The following is a 20,545-nucleotide window of genomic DNA, read 5'->3' on the forward strand; positions in this document are numbered from 1 at the left end:
GTAATTTTAATGGGCCTCATATTATTGGACCGGTCTTATCTAAATTTATGTCTTATACAACAATTTGTGTTATTAATTTTATTTCCTTATGGCTGCTGCCCAAGTTAATGGATGAATTTGTTAACACCAAATCACAACCCAAAAGGGACAATTAAACTCTAATTTAATTATAACCAACCAAACACAATTCTCTATACTCCACTCTATATAAAGCTACTAAACTTGCTTGAAGAAGCCCATTTCCCTTCTAATACTCAACATTTCCTTCCTTCTCCCCTTCATCATTTTATGCATATATACATTGTTTTTCATCCAAGAAAATAGATTATTGTGAAGAAGAAAAAAAGAATAAATGGTAAAGTTTTCAAAGGAATTAGAAGCACAACTTATCCCGGAATGGAAGGATTATTTTGTCAATTATTGGCAACTTAAGAAAAATGTCAAGAAAATCAAACTCTCTCGTAAACCAAAACAATCTTCTCAAGTTTACCATAACTCCGGCCAATATTGTTCTTCGGTCGTCGACTCCTTTTTCGACTCGGCTCGTTCTCTTGTGTCCTCTATCTCTTCTAAACTTCATAGTACTAGTAGTTCTTCTCTGGAAGACAACGAGGTATTATTCATCTCACGCGGTAAAACGGTCTTATTATACTTTTTTTTAGTTATTTTTTCTAATTTAATGTATAGCACTTCACTACCTAACGTATCAATGATTATTCACATGAATAAGATGGGGTTGTTATAAACGTGTTATTTACTTATTTTATTTTTAGGAAAAGTTAATATAAACGTGCTACGTGAACATGTTTCATAAATTTCGGATCATCACAATGATAAAAAAAAAGTCGGTATTTGGATTTATTAGCAAAAAATGAAGAAATAGTAATAAACAAAATTGAAGCAAAATTTGACGTAATTTGACATAATTTTCCAAGTAAAGTTTTTAGTTAGGGTGTCATTTTAATACGTAAATCACTCTTAAAAATCGTTCTAAACGTGAAATAGATTCAAAAATACACGTAACATTAACTAACGCTCATTATTAATCAGGTATAGAGTTGTTTTAGATCCATTTCACGTTACAACCGTCTCAAATAAGTTCTATTAATTAGTCCACCAAGTGTCCAAGTTTATATCTATTAAAAGCATACACGTAAAAAAACCGTTTATATATTATAGCATACGATAACAAGAAAATTAATGAAATCTTAAGATAAGAATTTAGTGATTTGAAAAAGCAATTTTTTTGTTGATTTGTATGCTTTCGTATTAAATTGTAGGAAAGCATGTCACTTTCTTCACTTTTCCGAGAAATTGATGTAATAATCATAGATTTTGTTCCAAGTGTTGTCTATTGTGTGTAATAATTATTAGGCCGGTTATTTGGTTAGATCATCACGAAACCATTGTGAAATTAAAGGAGTACTAACAAAAGAAACTATATCATCATAGAAAAAGCACTCGAAATAATATCATAATTTATGGTGATAAAAATAGTTCGAAATAAATCAAAAGAAACTCGAATTATATTTTATGTTACGAGCCTAATTTAGTTTCATTATGAACATACATACTCGTAGTATAATGTGTTTTGAATTGATATATACGGAGTATGAAAATTTTTTGGAATATATTTTATAAGTGTATAATTATTTATTTTAAATCGATATTTCAAAATTCCATCTGACAATGTGTTAGGCGAGCGACTTTACGGCCCTGTTTGGTAAACAACATATTGGCCAATTTTGAGCATATTCAAGGGTTTTAGCATGTTTGACCAGTCAATATGCTAATTTTAGTGTTTGGTAAACAACATATTGAAATAGCATATTTGGGGTCAATATCTTTGTTTTAGAATATCTTACCCCAAATGTCAAAGATATTCTAAACTAGGAAATTTTACTACATTTTACAAAGAAAACTAACAATCTACTAATCGTAATCTGCCAGTTACCAAACACTCAAATTAATTCTGCTAATTATAATATGTTAGTCAAACCTTCTGTTATAATCTGCCATTTATAATCTGCCGTTGCAATCTACTTATGTCGAAATTAATCCGCTGTTTACCAAACAAGGCCTACATGATAATAGCTACAGTATAAATTTTATGAGAATTAAGAAGTTGTATGTTGCAGGTGGTGGAAAGTAATTCTATAGAAGATGAAGTTGAGCACGAATTTCATGACTCGGAGCTATCACAACTATTTTCGGAAGAAGAAGAGGTGCTTAATAAAATACTCCGTATTTAATAATTCTTACTGCCTACAACTCAATCATTTATTTAGTTTTAATTAAAATATATTTCTCCCAAAAAAAAATCACACACCCTACAAAAGATCAGGACGAAGATGTAATAACATTCGACAACAATTTGTTCATCAAATAATTTAATTATTTAATTAGTTCAATTACGCAAATGTATTTATGTATATCGGGATTATTGGCTTGCTTGAAAATAAGGTACTATCGAACTGTCTTACATGAGACTTACTATCGTACTTAAATACAAAAATCAAATATTAGAGTTACGTGTCTCAAATATAAAGACGCGGAGTAACATTTTATTAGGATAGTCTTACTCGATTTTTTCTTGATAAATTAATTACACGAGGTATTAATTAATTAAAATGGTATGCATTATATATGTAGGTGAAGAAATTTTTTGAGAGATTGGATGAGGAGCTAGAAAAGGTAGACAATTTTTACAAGGCTAGGGAGACAGAGTTCCAACAAAGAGGAGAGGCTCTAATTAAGCAACTAGATATATTATTAGACCTTAAACAAGTCTTTAATCAACGTTCCAGGAAAAATTTCACGTCACCATACTCATCCGTGCATGGAGGACGTCTTTCTCGATCAGATTCGATATCGACTCGTAATTGGGATTGTTCTGGTATGTCTTTTCTTATTCAGAAAGAAAATTTAATTTAGTAGATAAATTTAGAATTTTAAAATTTAATTTGTAGGAGAAGCCTTCAACTTAAACTATTTGCTAAGGCTAGTGGCGGGGCTAGGATTTGAACTTAGGGGGGGCGAAAAATTTTAGGGGGGGCAACGACTAATTTCATAAGGTACCCAAAAAAAATTTCGAAAAATTTATCTAAAAACTTCGAAAATTTCATCCGCCAGGGGGGGCGACCGCCCCTGCTAGCCCCCCTAGCTCCACCACTGGCTAAGGCGAAACTAAAATTAACACTCAATGTTAAATATCGATAACTCTAAATAAGATTTTTATTTTGCTAGAATAAATGACATTTTAATTAATTAATTTATTTATTTGTCCTCGACATTTTAGTTATGGTCTTGCCAATTTAAGGATAGTGATAAAATCCAAGGAGTGAATATCTTGCGCCAAAGAATTAATAGTGATGATGAATCTGACCAAAATCCCCTACTTTTTTTTTTTTGACGAGGGAGTTGACTCCCCCGAGCCTATGCATTCCCGCACCACCACATGGACCATGTAAGCCACCCCCTTCGGGGGCTGCAGTGGCAAAGTAATCATCACCCCGGCTGGTAGTCGAACCCGGGACCTCTCAACTCCTGCATTTCCGCAAGTTTCAAGGTTTAACCTGGCTACCACCCTACCTGGTTTTATATGGGCTTAAATTAGGGTTTTAAAGTCAAACATAATTTTGAAGTGTGCTTGTAATATATTCATTGAAAGAGGCTATTTTTTCTAACTTAAAGTTGCGTCCAGTTCATTGTTGAATATCGATTGCTCTAAATTCTTTATTTTTGGAGTGAGGTACTTAATTTTTCCTAAAGTATGAGTATGTGTATATAGTGGGTAACTACTAGCATCTTTGTTATAATCGTAAAAATAGGCCACAAATAAAATGTAAAAATTATGAATATAAGGAAATCCATGCAAGTTGAGTAATTGATGGACTAAAAACGGCACATAAAGCAGCAGGAATATGCATGCGACTGTCGTATGATCTAAGTCCTGAAATATTCCTAGACATGTCATTCTTCAACTTTCTTAGTAATAAATCTATCAGACTTCAAGTGTCTAACGTAAATACAAAGTGGCAGACACCTGACCTAAAGTGCCTGACGACTGAGGTCTGATTTCAGACCACATTACTTCTCTCATTCTTTCTTTTATTTACTTATTATTATCACCACCTTTTCGAGGTTGATACTCCCCATTTTCTAACTAAAAAAATAAGAAATCTCTTAAATAAGTGGTTAGATGTTTGATTCCTGACTCTTACAAATGAAAAAAGTCAAAATTAGAAGGGGTCAACCCATTAAATTGTCTTCAGTACTTCGAAGAAAATTGACCCAACTGTCGTTAAGGGATACTCCTAATCAACACCAAAAAAAAAAAAAAAAAAAAAAATCATTCACCACCTTCAAATAGTCATCATAATAGTAGGAGGTACAATACAAGCAATACCCCTCTTGTTAGTCGGAAAATGTTAAGGACCATAAAAATCGTGTTTACGAGTTTAGAACTATATTTTGAAAAACTTATGGTTTTTAAATTGTAGGATTTTACTAGAACTACAATTTCAATTTGTAGTTCTCGTAAAGACGATTAACTTAAAAAAAAAATCATCATTTTCTAAATGAGTTGGACTTAAAATTAGTGAAAAATTCGACTAGGTCGAAACGTTAAACTTAAAATTAGTGAAAACCATCTCTGATTTGGTATTTTGTGTTCCATCTCCTTTCTCATACTCCCTCATATTCTAAGGGCATCCACAATAGATGTTTGTCAACAAAGGTTTGTCTACTTTTTAGAGGTTTGACAAACCTCTCTATTGTTGGGAATGAGGTTTGAGTTTCATAGATGACAATAGTTACATATTTGTATACAGGTTTGTGGGATGACATGACAAGTAGTGGTCCCTAAAATGTACCCAACATATGAGAGAAAAAAATGGATAATTTTGAAGTGGGTCATATAACATGAATCTTGAAAAGGTTTGTCTATTGTTATGTATGAGTTTGTTATTGAAGAAGTTTGTTAATTTGGTGATGTGTCATATGACAAACCTCTTTAGAGGTTCATCTATTGTGGATGCTCTAAATAACATTCCCTCTTTCCCTTTTCATCTATCCAACAATACCTTCTCTCTCTCTAATTACCTCACCCTACCACAATACTTTAGCTTATTTAATTCAAACACCCTTAGTATTTGTGTCATCCACGAATATGAAGGTTTATATAGACTAGGAGGGAGTATTATTTTTCTAATCTTTTGATGCACTAACATAAGAAATACCAAGTATATTACTTTCGTATAGCAAAATAGTTAGAGATTGAACACGAAAATAAGACAATGATCTCAACTAGACCTGTAAAATAGGTCGGGCGAGTCAGGTCACGGGTCAGGTTATACGGAACAAATCAAATAAGGGTTAGGTCATACGGGTTACATGTCGGGTTAGGGTCAAAAAATAATTTTCAACGCCTTTTTTCTACTCATATGTAAACCGATTTTTAAAAAAATAAATAAATTAAAAATTAAAAAATATTCAATATTAATATTTTAATCAAATTAAATGGTTACATTAATTATATCGACACAATTATAAATTATAAGTTATTTTATTGTTAAAGGTTAGAAAATTTATACTCCGTATAGTATAATATTGATTTTTTAATTATTTGTGTAACTAAGAGTATAAAAAATAATTATTTTTAATTATTATTTTAAATATAATATATTAATATTAATATTTTAATAAAAATTTTGAATTATTTTTAACGCAACGGTTCTACCGGACCGAGATTTTTTGGGTCTTGATTTCTTTCTTGACCCTAGAAAAAAGAAGTCGAACGGATCGGGTCATAATTTGACCGATCTCAATTCTCAACTTACTTATCGTCCGGTGGTTTTTCTCGGGATCGGACACCAACATAAATCTAACACCCAATTTTGTTGCCTCGCTCTTACTTTCTACTCCAATTTTTTTCCTTGTTATTTACATCCACTGACCAATTACAAAAAAATTATTCGTACTCGTATGCGTTGATGACTTGATGATGATGTATACAATTCTTGGTTTATTGAACTTTTTGGGTTTCCTGTTATGCCCACCAACTGTTTGTCTAAATTCCTCTGAGAAGTATCAGGACTTGGATAACAAAAAAATGCGTTGTCTAGTTCTGTATATTGCCTGAACAAATTCTAATATGGTTCGTCTCAATCATTTGTTTACTTTTAGTGAGACGGTTCTACCCACGTGGCAATGGGTTGAAGCTTACCGGGGTTGTCGATTCCTGAGTAATGAAAATGTTGACCTTTTAGTCTAATATATTTATGTTGTGGATAAATTGATCCATTAGTTAAAATTTTTTATTGGGTTTATTGATTGGTAAAGCAAAATGGCAACTAAAATTGTGCAGAAAACATGTGTGAAACAAATGAAACTTCAGATGTCTCATCTCAGACTGATGAAGTTATAGCAGCTCTTGAGAAAAATGGGCTTAATTTTATTGGGGCAGCAACAAGGGCTAAGTCCAAGAAAGGGAAGCCCAAGATGGCCCTGAGAATCGACATTCCGGCCACCAACCCAACCCGAACCATTTCTGCTGTCACCTCTATGTTGTGGGAGGATTTAGTGAACACCTCTAGCAAAGATACCCCTATGGAGCTTATTAGCAGGAAGAAAATACAATGTGCTGAGAAAATGATCAGAGGGGCATTTGTGGAATTGTACAAGGGTCTTGGCCTTCTGAAAACTTACAGGTATTGCTAACTTTCTGAAAATGACATCCTGTAATTTTGGCATGTTGATTTTTCATGCAGTTTCTTGTATGACAGGCTTATGAGATGTTTATTAATTAAAAATTCGTTCTTGAACGTAAAATGATCACTAACATTATGAAAATGGTTACTGGCCAAATGTCTCACTAGGGAAATTATATTATTAAATGAGTTCTGAAAATTATGCAAGTGGTTGTTTTTTCTTTGGAATAACGCGGTCTACCAGTAATCGTAAGACTGTGTCATACAAGAATTTGGCTTGAGTTATTCGAGAAGAATACAAGAAATTAAAGAAGTGATCTTTCGTTGGGCGTTTAACTTTATATGTTCAAGTGCCCTTTTCAATCGAGTTGATATATGTATTATCATTGCGGTTATAAGGTCATGATGATGATGAAGTTTGTTCTTGTTGAAATTTGGCATTGCTACCTTTCTGCTACGATTTCCTAACATTTAATTTGATCACTTCTCCTAATAGCTCACTCAACATGGTAGCATTCACAAAAATTCTCAAGAAATTTGACAAGGTATGATGTTGATGCACTTTTTTTATCTACCTGTTTTAGTGTAACAGACAAGAATGATTATTAGCTTATCACTTTCATGTCAACTAATTATGGTTTTCGACTTTTTCCCTTAATCACAAAACTCGTTTCCATGGTAAGGTTTATCTGCTTTCACACTTGTGGCAGGAGATAATGGTTTAGGGTGTAGTTTTTTCAATCAGCATCTTTATACTTATTTAGCAAAAGGGGTTTTCAGATAATAAACTGTTTGAATGCATCATATATAGTTATTTCTAGCCATTTATAAATATAGCTTGTCTTTTATGCCACAACCACAATAATGTTACCTTAGTGCATCAAGTGCTCCTGCGAAAGCCGACGTGAGGTCGCCAAGTCGGATGTACATAGCTTTCCCTACGTGTTAACAATACTGAGAGGCTGTTTCTAGACGACTGTAATGAAAATGTGTTAAGAATTGTATCAGAAGACGATTACTTCATAATATAAGAAGGGCACCGAGTATAGGGAGTCATTTTGATACTCTGTGGCAGTCCAGACCCAAAGCAAAGAGAGTCTTTGAGCACCATCTGAAATGAAAGCACGTTGCTAGTCGTTTATGTTAAATGTCATTATTCATATAGTAGGGTGGAGACATAGTTTCGGAAGCTGGCCTAGCTCAAAATGTCTGTAATTTTCGATTGGAAAAAACAGCCTTTGTAAATTTTCTTATATGGTCAAAATCGCTGATTATTGTAAAATTTGAGAATGAATCAGATAAGCTTTTTTAAATAAAAAAAGAAATTTTAACTATATTCCCATAATAAGTAAAATATATTTGCCCTATTATATTTCCCACAATGAAAATTAATGCGAGATTATATTTTTATTTACAGGTAGCCAACCAACAAGCATCATGTAATTATCTGAAGACTGTAAAGAGGTCTAATTTTATCAGTTCTGACAAGGTAACGAAGTTGAAGCAATTTGGTAATGGTTAATACTGCGTATAACATGCAATCTATTGATAGAATTTGTTTAACTCGTCACACACCATTTACTCACCAAAGGTTTAGCGAGTCGTTGTACAGTAAGACGATGTTATCATAAACTATCGGAATAAGTCTTGAACTCCGAACCCCACCCCCACTATGAAACTTTTTTACCACATAGTGGAATTCTTTAAGACTGTTGCAAATTGGAAGCAATATGTCCTTTAAAGGGTTTTAGGCTGCCTGATTGCTGTTGCTTTTAACAGTTGCACAATTTTCTATAGCCGACTGGTTAAATAGGCAAAGGATTAACTTTATAAGTTGTGTAAACTTTATTTTAGTTATTATAATTATGACTATAATTTAATCTAGTGGTGATTGTGGTTTCATAAAGGTGGTTAAATTAATGGACGAAGTGGAATCCTTATTCATCAAGCACTTTGCTGAAGATGACAGGAAAAAGGCAATGAAATATTTGCGCCCCCAACAACAGAAAGACTCTCACATGATTACTTTTCTTGTTGGTGAGTGTATATTTTTAGTAATGGTTATTAGTAAGAAATGACAATAGGGTATTAAATGGAGGTCGGCAACGCCTAAATGTGACTATTTTGTTAAGGCTTTGAAGATCAGTACGAACGCATTTTACCGTATTTTGAGGTGATATTTGCCGCATTTCACGAAATTAGGCGTCAATAGCCGATACTACGACTGTTACAGAAACCTAGAATTAATAATATGTGCTGTGTGATGAATGCTTTTGTTTCCCTTTTCTTAAATAGAAGGTGCACATTGTGGCCTCAGTTTAGATGTTAGTCTAATGTAGAATAGAATGTTTTAACCACAGAAGTTTGTCTAACCGTTGATAAGAATTGAAGCAATAGCTTATAAATGCACTGGTATTCTCTCTGTGGCCGAGTTTCTTTTTTGACACGTAATTGATTTTATGTTACTTTGACGCTTCATTGAGCTGATCTGTGTCTTATACTCTTATTATGGACTTGGGAAAAACAATTGTGCAGTTGAACTCAACAGACATACTGAAATGAAGAGATAATTCACTTCTGATATATTGTTCTTAATTCTAGGGATGTCTATGTCATTCTTTTTTCTCTGTCTTTATTTTGGATGAACTTCAACTTTCTTTTGCTTGACCAGGATTATTCACGGGCTGTTTTGTTACCCTTTTTGCTATATACGCAATTTTGGCACATCTTTCTGGCTTGTTCTCTCGCGGATACAGAGATGATCCCGGTTACATGGAGACAGTCTATCCAATTTTCAGGTTTTATTCATTCTTTATCCTGAATATTAGCTAACAAAACATGACAGATACATGTAAATTTTTTTTTGGGATGTTAGTCAAATGGTAGTTGGTTTTACAGTAATTTACACAAATTCTTGTTCTAGCCAACCTTATACAAGAATTTGTGATATCCAATCTGTTCTCAACCCTGTTCTCAGGAGCGGTTGTACTTTATATCTCCAGCTAAGTTCCACCCTTCGCAACTACATCAACAAGTTTATAAGTGTCATCCCAGTTTATTTACCTTATCTTTAGCACACAAGGATTCAAACAGATAACATACGAGACAAAGGTAGGGTTGCCTTCTAGTTGAGGCGACCCCCCTCCCCTCTCCGCCCCTTCCTCTATTAGTCTGAGCCTCTCAAGTTACCTAGAAGAACAAAAGGACGGTGGGGTTGAATATACTATAAACATTAAAGAATTAGAATTCGCTCTTAACTTTGCATGATTTATAACTTATAGAGTTTCTGTGCAGCACTTTCGCACTTCTGGGTTTGCATCTGTTCATGTATGGATGTAATTTGCTAATGTGGAAGGCCACAAGAATCAACTATACATTCATATTTGAGTTCAATCCAAAAACAGCCCTTAAGTACAGGGATGCTTTCCTAGTATGCACCTCTTTGATGACTGCTGTTGTTGGTGCCTTGGTCTTGCACCTCATTTTAAGGTCTAAAGGTTTCCCTCCTCAGCAAATTGACGCCATTCCTGGCATCCTTCTATTGGTCAGTCATTACGAAAAACCCTTCTTTTCTTTCATTATCTTACACATTAATTGTAAAACCACGCATTATTTACCAAAGGGGTTAGATTGCCATCGATAAGTAGATAAAATTTTTTAACTCGGTCTTTATGTTGGTTCTCAGGTCTTTTTCGCATTGTTGATGTGCCCCATCAACGTATTTTATCGTCCAACTCGATATTGCTTCCTGAAGGTGATACGTAACATAGTGCTCTCTCCACTTTACAAGGTGTGCATGCAAAACATAGTATTCTCTCCATTACATATTTTCATGGCTATGCTTTGAAGCTGTGATATTGATTGATTGAATTAATTCTTTGAATTTTTCTAGGTTGTGATGGTAGATTTCTTCATGGCTGACCAGCTGACTAGCCAGGTACTCATGCTAAACTCAGCAGACAAACTTATATGAGATGGTCTTACATGTTCTTACATTAATTTAACATGAGACGATCTTATAAGAGACTACTTCATAACCTTTTATGGAGTTATCAATTGAGGATTACAGTTTACATAAGGATTTGAGTTAGTATTGTATATGAGATCATGACTGTCTCATAAACAGACTCATTGTCCGCTGAAGTATAATCCATCATAATGTGTTTTTAAATTGTACATTCTGCAGATTCCTCTTCTTAGGCACATGGAAACGACGGCATGTTATTTTCTGGCTAACAGTTTGGGTTCGTACCCCTATGATGTCTGCAAGAAAGGAAAGCTGTACAAAGAGCTTGCCTATGTGATCTCCTTTGCACCATATTATTGGCGTGCTATGCAGGTAAACTGTTCTACTTCACATTTAATTGCCACTTCTTATATATCTGTCATTTCAATTTTTCAAGCGCTTTTCAATTTAAAGTGCTGTATTTACTTGCCTTAGTATTTCAAGTTTTCAACTGATTACACACTTAGACACAGTAAATGGTTCATTGGGGTCGGGTAAGGTCATTTCAGGTTCAGTCTTCTCAGGGCGTCCTATGAATGGGTTGATTCGGCTCAGATCATTTTTGGGTCAATGGTACCTGATAGGTCAATCTGATCTGAGTGGGCCAAGTTCATTAAATTTCTTTATTTGTAATTTTTAATTAATGCTGAATTTTTTTGGTGTGATTTTAAAATTAGTCATTTTGTATCATTTTCGAGTTGGGTCGATATCATATTGGTCGCATCGGTCGGTTCAAGTTTCCAGTCATTCAGGCTGTTATATTTAGGGCTATTTTTAAAGGTCTTGTACCAGGTTTATTTGGATCGGGTCAATTTTGCCAAGTTTAGTTAAACGTGAAAGATGTGTTGTATTCGTTTTGTACTTCTGTAGATAATGTAAGTATCAATAAGCCCTCTAACTAGCATTTTCTTTTGATATTTTGGTCTCATTTTCTCCATTTATTGAATGTTCAAGTGTGCTAGAAGATGGTTTGACGAATCCGACGTGAAACAATTGGCTAATTTGGGCAAGTACGTATCGGCCATGATTGCAGCTGGGGCTAGGTTGACATATGCCCAACAACAGGAACCTACAGTATTTTTCACTATTTTAGTTGTTGCGACTTCTGTCATTGCTACGATATACCAGCTATACTGGGATTTTGTGCAAGACTGGGGCTTTTTCGACCACAGTTCGAGAAACCCATGGCTCAGGGATGATCTTGTTTTGAAGAACAAATCCGTTTACTATATATCCATAGTAAGTTTCCCACTGTTTTCCTTTTTTATTTCCAGTTACATGTCAAAAATCGAGCAGTAAAAATGGAATTTCTGCATTGCAGGTTATCAATTTGGTCCTTAGAGTTGCTTGGGTCGAAAGCGTGATGAGATTAAACAAAGTTGGAAATGTAGAGGCCAAGTTTTTAGACTTTTCCTTGGCTTCTTTAGAAGTAATTCGACGTGGGCATTGGAATTTCTATAGGTAATCCCTTTATTAGCTGCAAGCATATTTGCGAGTTCATGTTTCTGGTTAGACTGTCCTGCAGTTAGACTTGGTGACCGTCCAGTAACCTTATGGTACCGTCTTTCCTAACATTTTACTCCCTGGGTTTTACATCTTATAACAGATTGGAGAATGAGCACCTAAACAATGTGGGAAAGTTCAGGGCAGTAAAGACGGTTCCTTTGCCATTCCGAGAAACTGATTTTGATGACTGAACGAACATTCATTGCGAAATTAACATATAACCTTAATCAAGTATGGAGTATATTTAATGAAATTGGAGATGGCTGCTCTATTTTTCATCAAGCACCAGTGAAAATCTCTCTCGTTCATTTCATTCACAGAAGATTTAACCACCAACAGCAACTTTCCAACCCACTTCTGTATAAAGAAGGTGCGCCCACTCGAAATTTACTCCGTTCAGCTATAATCTTTAATGCTTGTTCATAATCTTTGGACCATCATTAACTTCTACATAGCTCTATATTAACATCAATGTATCTCAATTTCTTTTTTTTTTCTTTGTAACAATGAGATCTTGATTCTTGAAAGCAATAAACTTTTGAAGTTTGTAGAATTGCATTATTATCACAATCCACTTTAAGTTGATTCTTTTTATCTGTGTTACTCCGACACTTCACTTAGCTGTCATGTTGCGTGTCTGACACCTATTGTGTCCGACACAATACCGACACTTCGACACATCACTTTAGACCAAAAAATTGAAAAATTTGCACAAAATAGCCGTATCAGACACTCGACACGTGTCAGGCACGACACCCATGTCGGAGAGTCGGGGTAACACAACTTTTATTAATCACATTGTTTTGAGAATTCTAGTTAGCCACCCATCTACGTCGATACTGCCTTTTATAGGATTTCTTTTAAACCGACAAAACATTACAGAACATGTCATTGAAACGTAGTGCCCATAGACCAGGGTTCAAAGTTCAAACCCGGGCTATAATTCAATATCTTCTCCTGTAAAATTTCTATGGACTTATACAACTGGAGTTTAAATGCTGAGGTAACTTTATTGCTCTTATCTGAAGAGAACAACACACAAGTTATTACAAGCCAATAATACAGAAAAAATAGAAAGAGAAGACAGTAATAATGAAAACAAATAAACTGTTAACCTATGTACTCTCTGTTCTTCAGAGACTCAGCAAGTTTCTTAGAAATACAGTAAGCAGTAGACTGTATAGTGATCATAGGATTGACACCGACAGCACTGGGTAGAACACTTCCATCACAAACAAACAGATCTTCTGCTTCCCAACTCTCCCCATTTTCATCCACCGCCCCATCTTTCTCGGACTTCCCCATCCTGCAACTCCCCATATGATGAGCCGAACTGTAGTTTCCCCAGAAACGGTCTGATAGCGGTCCCCTGGTTGCAAAAACTGACCCAAGAAACTCCTCGATTTCTTCAGCAGTCTTCCCTTTGCATTCTAGTCTCTGACCATCACTCCTGTAAGTCCCGACCTCAACCGCCCCTGCTGCTATCATAATCTGAAGGGCCCGCCTTAGTCCGACGGTCATATTTTCTCGGTCTAGTCGAGTCAAGTTGTGAGTTATCCTGGTCTTGGACCTGATTTCCCCTGACCCTTCATCTCTAATCATCACAAACAAATTTGCCGTTCTAGAATACCTTAACATCCGCTTCTTTACATCCATTCCCGACTCCCACGGGATTAACACACCACAGGCTCCTGGCCCAAGTGCAGGTGTCTCTATCAGGGCTCTTGGCATAGAAGAAGACCCTTGCTCCGAGAAGACCTTGTGGGCTGATGTAATTAACCCGCCCTCAAAAACCTTGCCTTCAAACTCGGAAGTGGGCCCTTCCGGAGGGAAGTATCCCCAAACCATTAGGGAAGGGTGAATGTGAAAATTCTTCCCAATATGCTTGTTTCTCAGTCCACTAGACTTCAGAAGGGGAGGTGTCAGTAATGAACCACATGCTGAGATAGTCACTTTCGCTTCAATCTGAAACTTTCGAGTGATTTTTTCATTGAGTGAAGTTGCAACCAGTCCGATGCACCTTTTCTTTTTATGTCTTCCGTCTTTGTTTTGGTTAAATAGAAGCTTTGTAGCCTCACTGCCAGTAATGATCACTGCACCCATGTTGACAGCATCAACTAACCAGGTGACATCAGTCCCTTGCTTGTCCGCGGACTTACACCCACAATAACAAGACCCGCAATAGTGACTTTCAGATGAGTTTCTCGGAACCCTATCGGCTTCAAACCCTAGATTCTCACACCCTTTTCTCAAGACCTGATTTTGAAACCCTTCTTTCACACAGCCTTTAGTAACACCAAGCCTCTGGTTTACACATTCCATGGCAAACCTGTACCGTGGGCTGCCAAACAGGGCTAACCCATTTTCCTCGGACCACTCTTTTAGAACCTCATCTGGCGTATTCAGAGCCGCTGACCAGTTGACAGCTGTACCACCCCCAACTGCAGAGCCTGCTAGTAGCGTGACAGATCCGTCAGTGGTTGGAATCTTGCCACTTCTATCGTAAAGCTCTTCCATTGACGGACCTTCTAGGGAGGAGTAGTCGGATGACGTGTAGTAATTCCCTTTCTCAAGGACAACCACCTTTTGGCCAGCCCCAGCTAGGATAGCAGCTGCTACGCCGCCCCCACAGCCAGATCCCACAATTACGACATCACACTTTATCTTGTAAAGGTTGTTTTGAGGGTCTTCTGTGACCTGGAGACCTTTGCTAGCGAGTGACTGAAGAAGACTTGACGGAGTCTCGTAGAGAGTCTCAATAATACCCTTTTCCAAAGGCCGCTCTTTCTTATTATTGTCGGTTGTAGTAGTGTTCTCTGGTTTGTAGCCTATAGCTTCCCATGTTGGATTGTTGCATTTGTCATCCACCTGTTCAAAATTGTCCAATATTATGATTTGAATTCATCTTTTTTTTATGCAATGTGAGTCTTTATACATCCGATCTCTCCTTACCCCACCTCTGGTGGGCGTTAATTAGAAGCAGCATTACAAGATAGGAGAACTGTAAACTTTAGTAACTAGTCTGCTTTTCAGACAACTTGAAAAGTTTCGGATCGGATTCAAATAATTGAACTCATAATCATAATGCGATAATTCTGAAACATTTTTTCTAGTCTTGGAAACGAGGTCGTAAAAATGCCTAAAACGACCTGGCGGGGTTGGATTTGTTCGACCCAGGGCCAGGCCCTAGTTTTTGACGGGTTGGGCCGCGCTAATCACGTGGGCCGGGTAAATATCAACCCAAGGGTGGTTGGGTCCGGGCAGGCCGGGTCAGCTTTGATGTTTGACCAAATATATGGACTACTTTATGGTGTGTCACTCTTAAAACCGTCTTTAGAAAAAAAAATACTAAACCTAATTTAAATGATTAAAAAAGCTTCAGCATTAGTTTATAGCTGAAGTTAATACCGAGTGAGCGATGTATTTGTCACAAAATAAAATAGTGGTTCAAATAGTCGTAAATAATCAAATAATTAGTGGTTCATGTTATATTGCAATTAATTAGCAGCTGTCTCATTGTTAACACATCTAATCAAGCTTTAATGCATGAACCTGTGTATTTATCATAGAGCTGTTTAAGTATTAATTACTGGGCCATATCAATTAAAGAGATGTTGTTGAACAATACTCCCTCCATTCAACTCCACTTTGCAACTATGCTTTTTGCGCGGGTATTAAGAAACGGATTAAAAAAACTATTAAAAGTACATAGGGAAAGGGAATGGTGGGGTTAAAGATATTAAAAAAATATAAAGGTGAGTTTTATGGTGGATTTGTGTGGGGTATGAATGGCATTTTTTGTAAATATAGATTTTCAATAAGGATAGAAAGGTCTTTTACATGTCCAAATAAGGAAACCTGTAAAGTGGAGTTGAATGGACGGAAATAGAATACTTGTAAAGTGGAGTTGAATGGAGGGAGTATACTACTGTACGCATTACGCAGCATTTACTTCCAGGTTAAACAAATACTTTCCATATTTGTTACCGAATACAAAGTTATACGGAGTACCAAGTAACTCGTAGAGTCGAAGTCCCTCTCATTCAACAGATTCTTTACGTTTTATTAATATATTCCTAAAAAAGAAAATTGTTAAATGGGAGGGATCGAGGGAGTAGTATTTAATTTGGTAGAGGAAATTAGGATTAACGACAGCTTATTAGTTAGAGTGTGTAAATTTAGGGGGTGTTTGGTAAACGGCGGTTTGGGAAATTTTCAGCATATTCAAGGCTTTTAGCATGTTTGACTCACCAATCTACTATTTTGAGTGTTTGGTAAATGGCATATTGAAAGAGTAGATTGGAGCTCAATCTACTATTTTCCAATATGCTGCTCTACCCAGCATATTCACATTAGTAGATTGTGAAATATGAATCCGTCAACAATCTACACATAGATACAACAATCTATTAACCAAAATCTGCTAATTACCAAACACTTCTACTAAATCTGCTAATTGAAATATACTAGTCAAACCTGTTAATCCAATCTGTTATTTATAATCTGCTTGACCAATCTGCTTCTGCTAATATCAATCTGCTGATTACCAAACAAGGCCTAGTTTGTGTTTGGCCTTGTTTTTTAAAGACCCTGTTTGGTAAATGGTATATTGGCCAATTTTTAGCATATTTAAGGGTGTTAACATGTTTGACCAGTCAATATGCCGATTTTAGTGTTTGGTAATACTCCCTCCTATTCTATATATTCTTCCCTATTTCCTAAAACGGATTATTCAGGTTTTCTTCCCCTTTCTTATTTTGGAAACTTTTACTCTTATTTTATTCATTTCTCTCTTCTATCACCAAACCCCACCCAACACTTTTACTCATATTTTATTACTTTTCTTAAAGTTTTGGCCCCACCACTCCTTATTTAACTCATAATTATTCATCCCTCTCTCCAACCACCAAACCCACCCAACTTTTTACTCTTATTTTATTATTCTCCTTAATTCCCGTGCCCATAAACAAAGGGAAGAATACATAGAATTGGAGGGAGATATTGAAACAACATATTTGGGGTCAATATGCCTGCTTACCCAAGCATATTGGTTAGCATATTCTAAACTAGGAAATTTTACATTTTATAATAAAAACTAACAATCTACTAATGGTAATCTGTCAGTTACCAAACACTCATATTAATTCTGCTAATTATAATAGCTAGTCAAACCTTCTGTTAAAATCTGTCATTTCTAATTTGCCATTGCAATCTGCTTATGCTGAAATTAATCCGATGTTTAGCAAATATGGCCAAAGTATTTTTGGACTTAAAAACACCTTTTGGCCATATCATAAATTTAGAAGCTAATAGTAGATTCTCAAAAGCTCAAATACCATGTTTTTGCCTATAAAAATAGAACCATCAATTTGATGTTTCTATTTCTTGAAAACTAGTTTTGAAAAATTAAGTTTAAAAAATAGAAACTCATTTTAAGCAAATCCAAACATGCTCTTAATGTCAAGGGAACAACTCGCTCATAAGTAAGCTCTCCTCAGCTTGGTAGATGGACTAGTAGCCACATAAAAACACCTAGCAACCTACCCCGGTCTATACAAATGAGGATAAACATGTTCACTAGTCGCTCTAATAACGGACAAGTTTCGGTATTTTAGCTTTTTCTTTTACATTATTTGTGCTAAACACATAGAAGAATGAATAAAAACATAAGTATCGTTATTTCTATTTATGGACTTAGTGATAAAAAAATCATACTCGGTAGTATTTGCAGAAATAATTAACAAATGAAAAACTCGAGTCCATGTAGAAAAATAATTATGAGATTTAACATAATAACACAGCTCACAGAAGATAAAGAAGACAAACAAATAATTGAGACAACGGAGTAATAAAGAACACTAAAATAAAGTTGAAAGGTGAAAATAGAAATTACCGAGGAGAAGACATGGTAGAGGCACAAAGCCTTGATGAAGAAGAAAATTAATCTTAGAGGACTGAAGAACTTGATGTTTGACCAATTTTGTAGAATTTTTTCCCTTCTATCAATTGGTAATTGTGGAAACTTTGTGATATAAGGGAATGATTTACCAATGCAAAGTGACCCACACAGTAAAAATGTTCCTATTCTTGTTGATAGTAACCATAGTACCACCCTTACCAAAATTACTGCTTCTGGTAACACCTTGGTCATTATCACTTCTGCAGACTTCAACCACCAAAAACATATTGTTACCAAAAACAATAAATAATGGCCAATGATAATGCTAGTTTATTGAAACACCAATTCTCATGATTTGACAATTTGCCTAAACATATTCGTGGCACGATTTTATTCGTGGAAATATGATCGTACTAAATAGAATAAATAAACAGTTTTTCTAAACGTGTGTCCTTTAAAACATACATAAAGAAATATCTGAAAGAATATATCACGAGAAATTGAAGTATTAATACATTTTACTCATATTTCATAAAACATTATTGTGGATTTCTTTAATTAGGTTTTTGATATCTGTCTTAAGGACACACGTTACAAAAACTGATAAATAAAAGATTGAAAACAGAGAAACACATTTTTAACAAATAATAGTTATAGGTTTTAGTTAAATTGAGGAGATAAGATGAAATTCATCTTATCTAACTTCAAAATTATCGGTACTATAGCTTCATAGATTATTTTGTTGCTTTACCATAATAACTAACGATAATAACAACAAAGCCTTAGTCCTAAAATGATTATCGATTTGGTTTGAAGGGAGTTGTATGGGCTATTATGATGGCATGATGCTAATAACAATATTGGAAACTCAAACATGAACATCAAACTCTCTAATTATATATACCAGCTAAACTATCTGACATTTGTAAAGTCGATATAAATAAAACGCGCGTATATTACCTCACTAGGGATATTTCTTTGGGAACCAGAGAAATTGAAAAAGGTTTTAGTAGAATCATTAACATGATCAAGATGAGAAGGAGGATCAAGTGGAGGAAAAATGGCTTCACAAATGCTAGTTAAGGACTCCATTTCTGAGGAAGACATTAATGGAGGATTGCAGCTCTTTTGTTCATATGATTTCCTTAATTTTGGATGACTACTTTCACCTACTTTCTTCATTTTTTTTTGCTCTAGTGTTTTGATGTTGTAAGTGTTGCTTTGCATTTTTTTTTCTTTTTTGGTTTGTGTATTTATAGCAAGTTGGGAAGTACTACGTATGCAATTTGTTTGTTTTGGACATGCTCTGGTTATGTGGCTCTAAGTTATTTGCTCATCATGTATGACAACGATTGGTACCAATTATGGAGTACATTCATTCAAGTTTGTTTGTTGAAAATTCATGATGTCCAATTATTACTCCCTATCAGAGGCCGTTCTAGAATTTGATGCGCGAAAGTGCTTAATTTTTCTAACAATGAAAAAAGCAAGTAATATGAAAAAAAAATTATTAGTTGGACAAAATGTGTTGTAAAATAATATAAAATAAAAAGTGTACACGTATTATAAGGATCGAACCCCTTATCTTTGACTACGAAATAGTATCAACAACCACTAGACTGACATAATTAACATGCTACTTTCCTAAACAAAAATGAATTCATTTTTAAAATAATGCTCAAAAATAAAATATTTGTCATTTTGGGTCGGTTTTGAAAATATTTGTCAAAATGGTGTCCACATGTAGGCTCGGGTTTTTAAAACCTGAAACACGGAACAGACACGCCATTACTAATGGATATGAAAGGGAGGGACTGGGCTTCTTATCAACCTACCATTAACTCTAATTGGGCTTGGAGAATGATATATGCAAACTCAAGGATCTTTTCTTGAATGCTTATGTTGGGGATAAATGGTTGGCTAGTGAGGATGCTTATACTCCTACTGCAGGTTACACTTGGCTGACTGGGCAACAACCACAGGTGCCATATAGTAAGCTGCTTTGGCACTCTGCAATGGTGCCTAAGCATGTTTTTCATATGTGGCTTGTTATTTTGGGGAGAGTGCAAACCGGATGTAGACTGAAGCAGCTGTGGATTTGCTATGATCTGAGTTGTTGTATTTGTGATACTAATGATGAGGATATTGCTCACCTTTACTGGAACTGCTCTTACAGTAATAATGCAAAAAAAGTGTTGCGCGAATGGCTTCAGATTAGGTTTACCAGTGACTGATAAGTGCATATTTTGTATACTTTCATCCCCTATATTAGCTCCATTTTATTTGATATTTAGCACTTATCATAGTGTCATAAGCTAATATTTGTTGTCCTAGGTGTATTGTTGTGTTTGTTACGGTTTTGTAGGAATCTAAGCATTTAGAGGCTTTTTCCTATCATTTTATACACTAAGTTCATTAAGCTAA

At 35.2% G+C, this 20,545-nt stretch overlaps 2 protein-coding genes across 3 annotated transcripts; one reads left to right on the forward strand and one right to left on the reverse strand.

Annotated features, from left to right (window-relative positions):
- The first annotated feature begins 237 nt into the window (after window positions 1-237).
- On the forward strand, window positions 238-12,792 carry LOC141656490 (phosphate transporter PHO1-like). Of its 2 annotated transcripts, none has more exons than XM_074463399.1 (15): window positions 238-613; window positions 2,139-2,225; window positions 2,653-2,896; window positions 6,368-6,710; window positions 7,207-7,255; window positions 8,128-8,199; window positions 8,618-8,747; window positions 9,382-9,508; window positions 10,005-10,254; window positions 10,396-10,500; window positions 10,603-10,647; window positions 10,897-11,049; window positions 11,671-11,955; window positions 12,038-12,177; window positions 12,323-12,792. In XM_074463399.1, the coding sequence occupies exons 1-15, from the start codon at window positions 353-355 to the stop codon at window positions 12,411-12,413; spliced, it is 2,382 nt and encodes a 793-aa protein (XP_074319500.1). In that variant the 5' UTR covers window positions 238-352; the 3' UTR covers window positions 12,414-12,792. The 2 variants fall into 2 exon arrangements, with proteins under 2 accessions (XP_074319500.1, XP_074319501.1); XM_074463400.1 differs by having other exon boundaries at window positions 259-613; window positions 6,398-6,710.
- A 387-nt stretch (window positions 12,793-13,179) lies between these two features.
- Window positions 13,180-19,404, reverse strand: LOC141656491 (long-chain-alcohol oxidase FAO1-like). The gene is made up of 3 exons (XM_074463401.1): window positions 19,082-19,404; window positions 18,116-18,388; window positions 13,180-15,090 (listed from the first exon to the last, which is right to left on the reverse strand). Exons 1-3 carry the CDS (start codon window positions 19,346-19,348, stop codon window positions 13,333-13,335), a joined length of 2,298 nt encoding a protein of 765 aa, XP_074319502.1. The 5' UTR covers window positions 19,349-19,404; the 3' UTR covers window positions 13,180-13,332.
- Between the last annotated feature and the right edge of the window lie 1,141 nt (window positions 19,405-20,545).

This window comes from Silene latifolia, chromosome 5 (assembly GCF_048544455.1).
Source record: "Silene latifolia isolate original U9 population chromosome 5, ASM4854445v1, whole genome shotgun sequence".
NCBI classification, from domain to species: domain Eukaryota; kingdom Viridiplantae; phylum Streptophyta; class Magnoliopsida; order Caryophyllales; family Caryophyllaceae; genus Silene; species Silene latifolia.

Coding starts and splice junctions, on each gene's coding strand:
- LOC141656490 (XM_074463399.1), top strand. CDS start 353: ATGGTAAAGTTTTCAAAGGAATTAGAAGCACAACTTATCCCGGAATGG. Junction 2,226..2,652: donor TATTTTCGGAAGAAGAAGAG/GTGCTTAATAAA, acceptor TTATATATGTAG/GTGAAGAAATTTTTTGAGAG. Junction 10,255..10,395: donor TTCCTGGCATCCTTCTATTG/GTCAGTCATTAC, acceptor GTTGGTTCTCAG/GTCTTTTTCGCATTGTTGAT.
- LOC141656491 (XM_074463401.1), bottom strand. CDS start 19,348: ATGCAAAGCAACACTTACAACATCAAAACACTAGAGCAAAAAAAAATG. Junction 18,389..19,081: donor AAAGAAATATCCCTAGTGAG/GTAATATACGCG, acceptor TGGTGGTTGAAG/TCTGCAGAAGTGATAATGAC. Junction 15,091..18,115: donor TCTACCATGTCTTCTCCTCG/GTAATTTCTATT, acceptor AATTTTGAACAG/GTGGATGACAAATGCAACAA.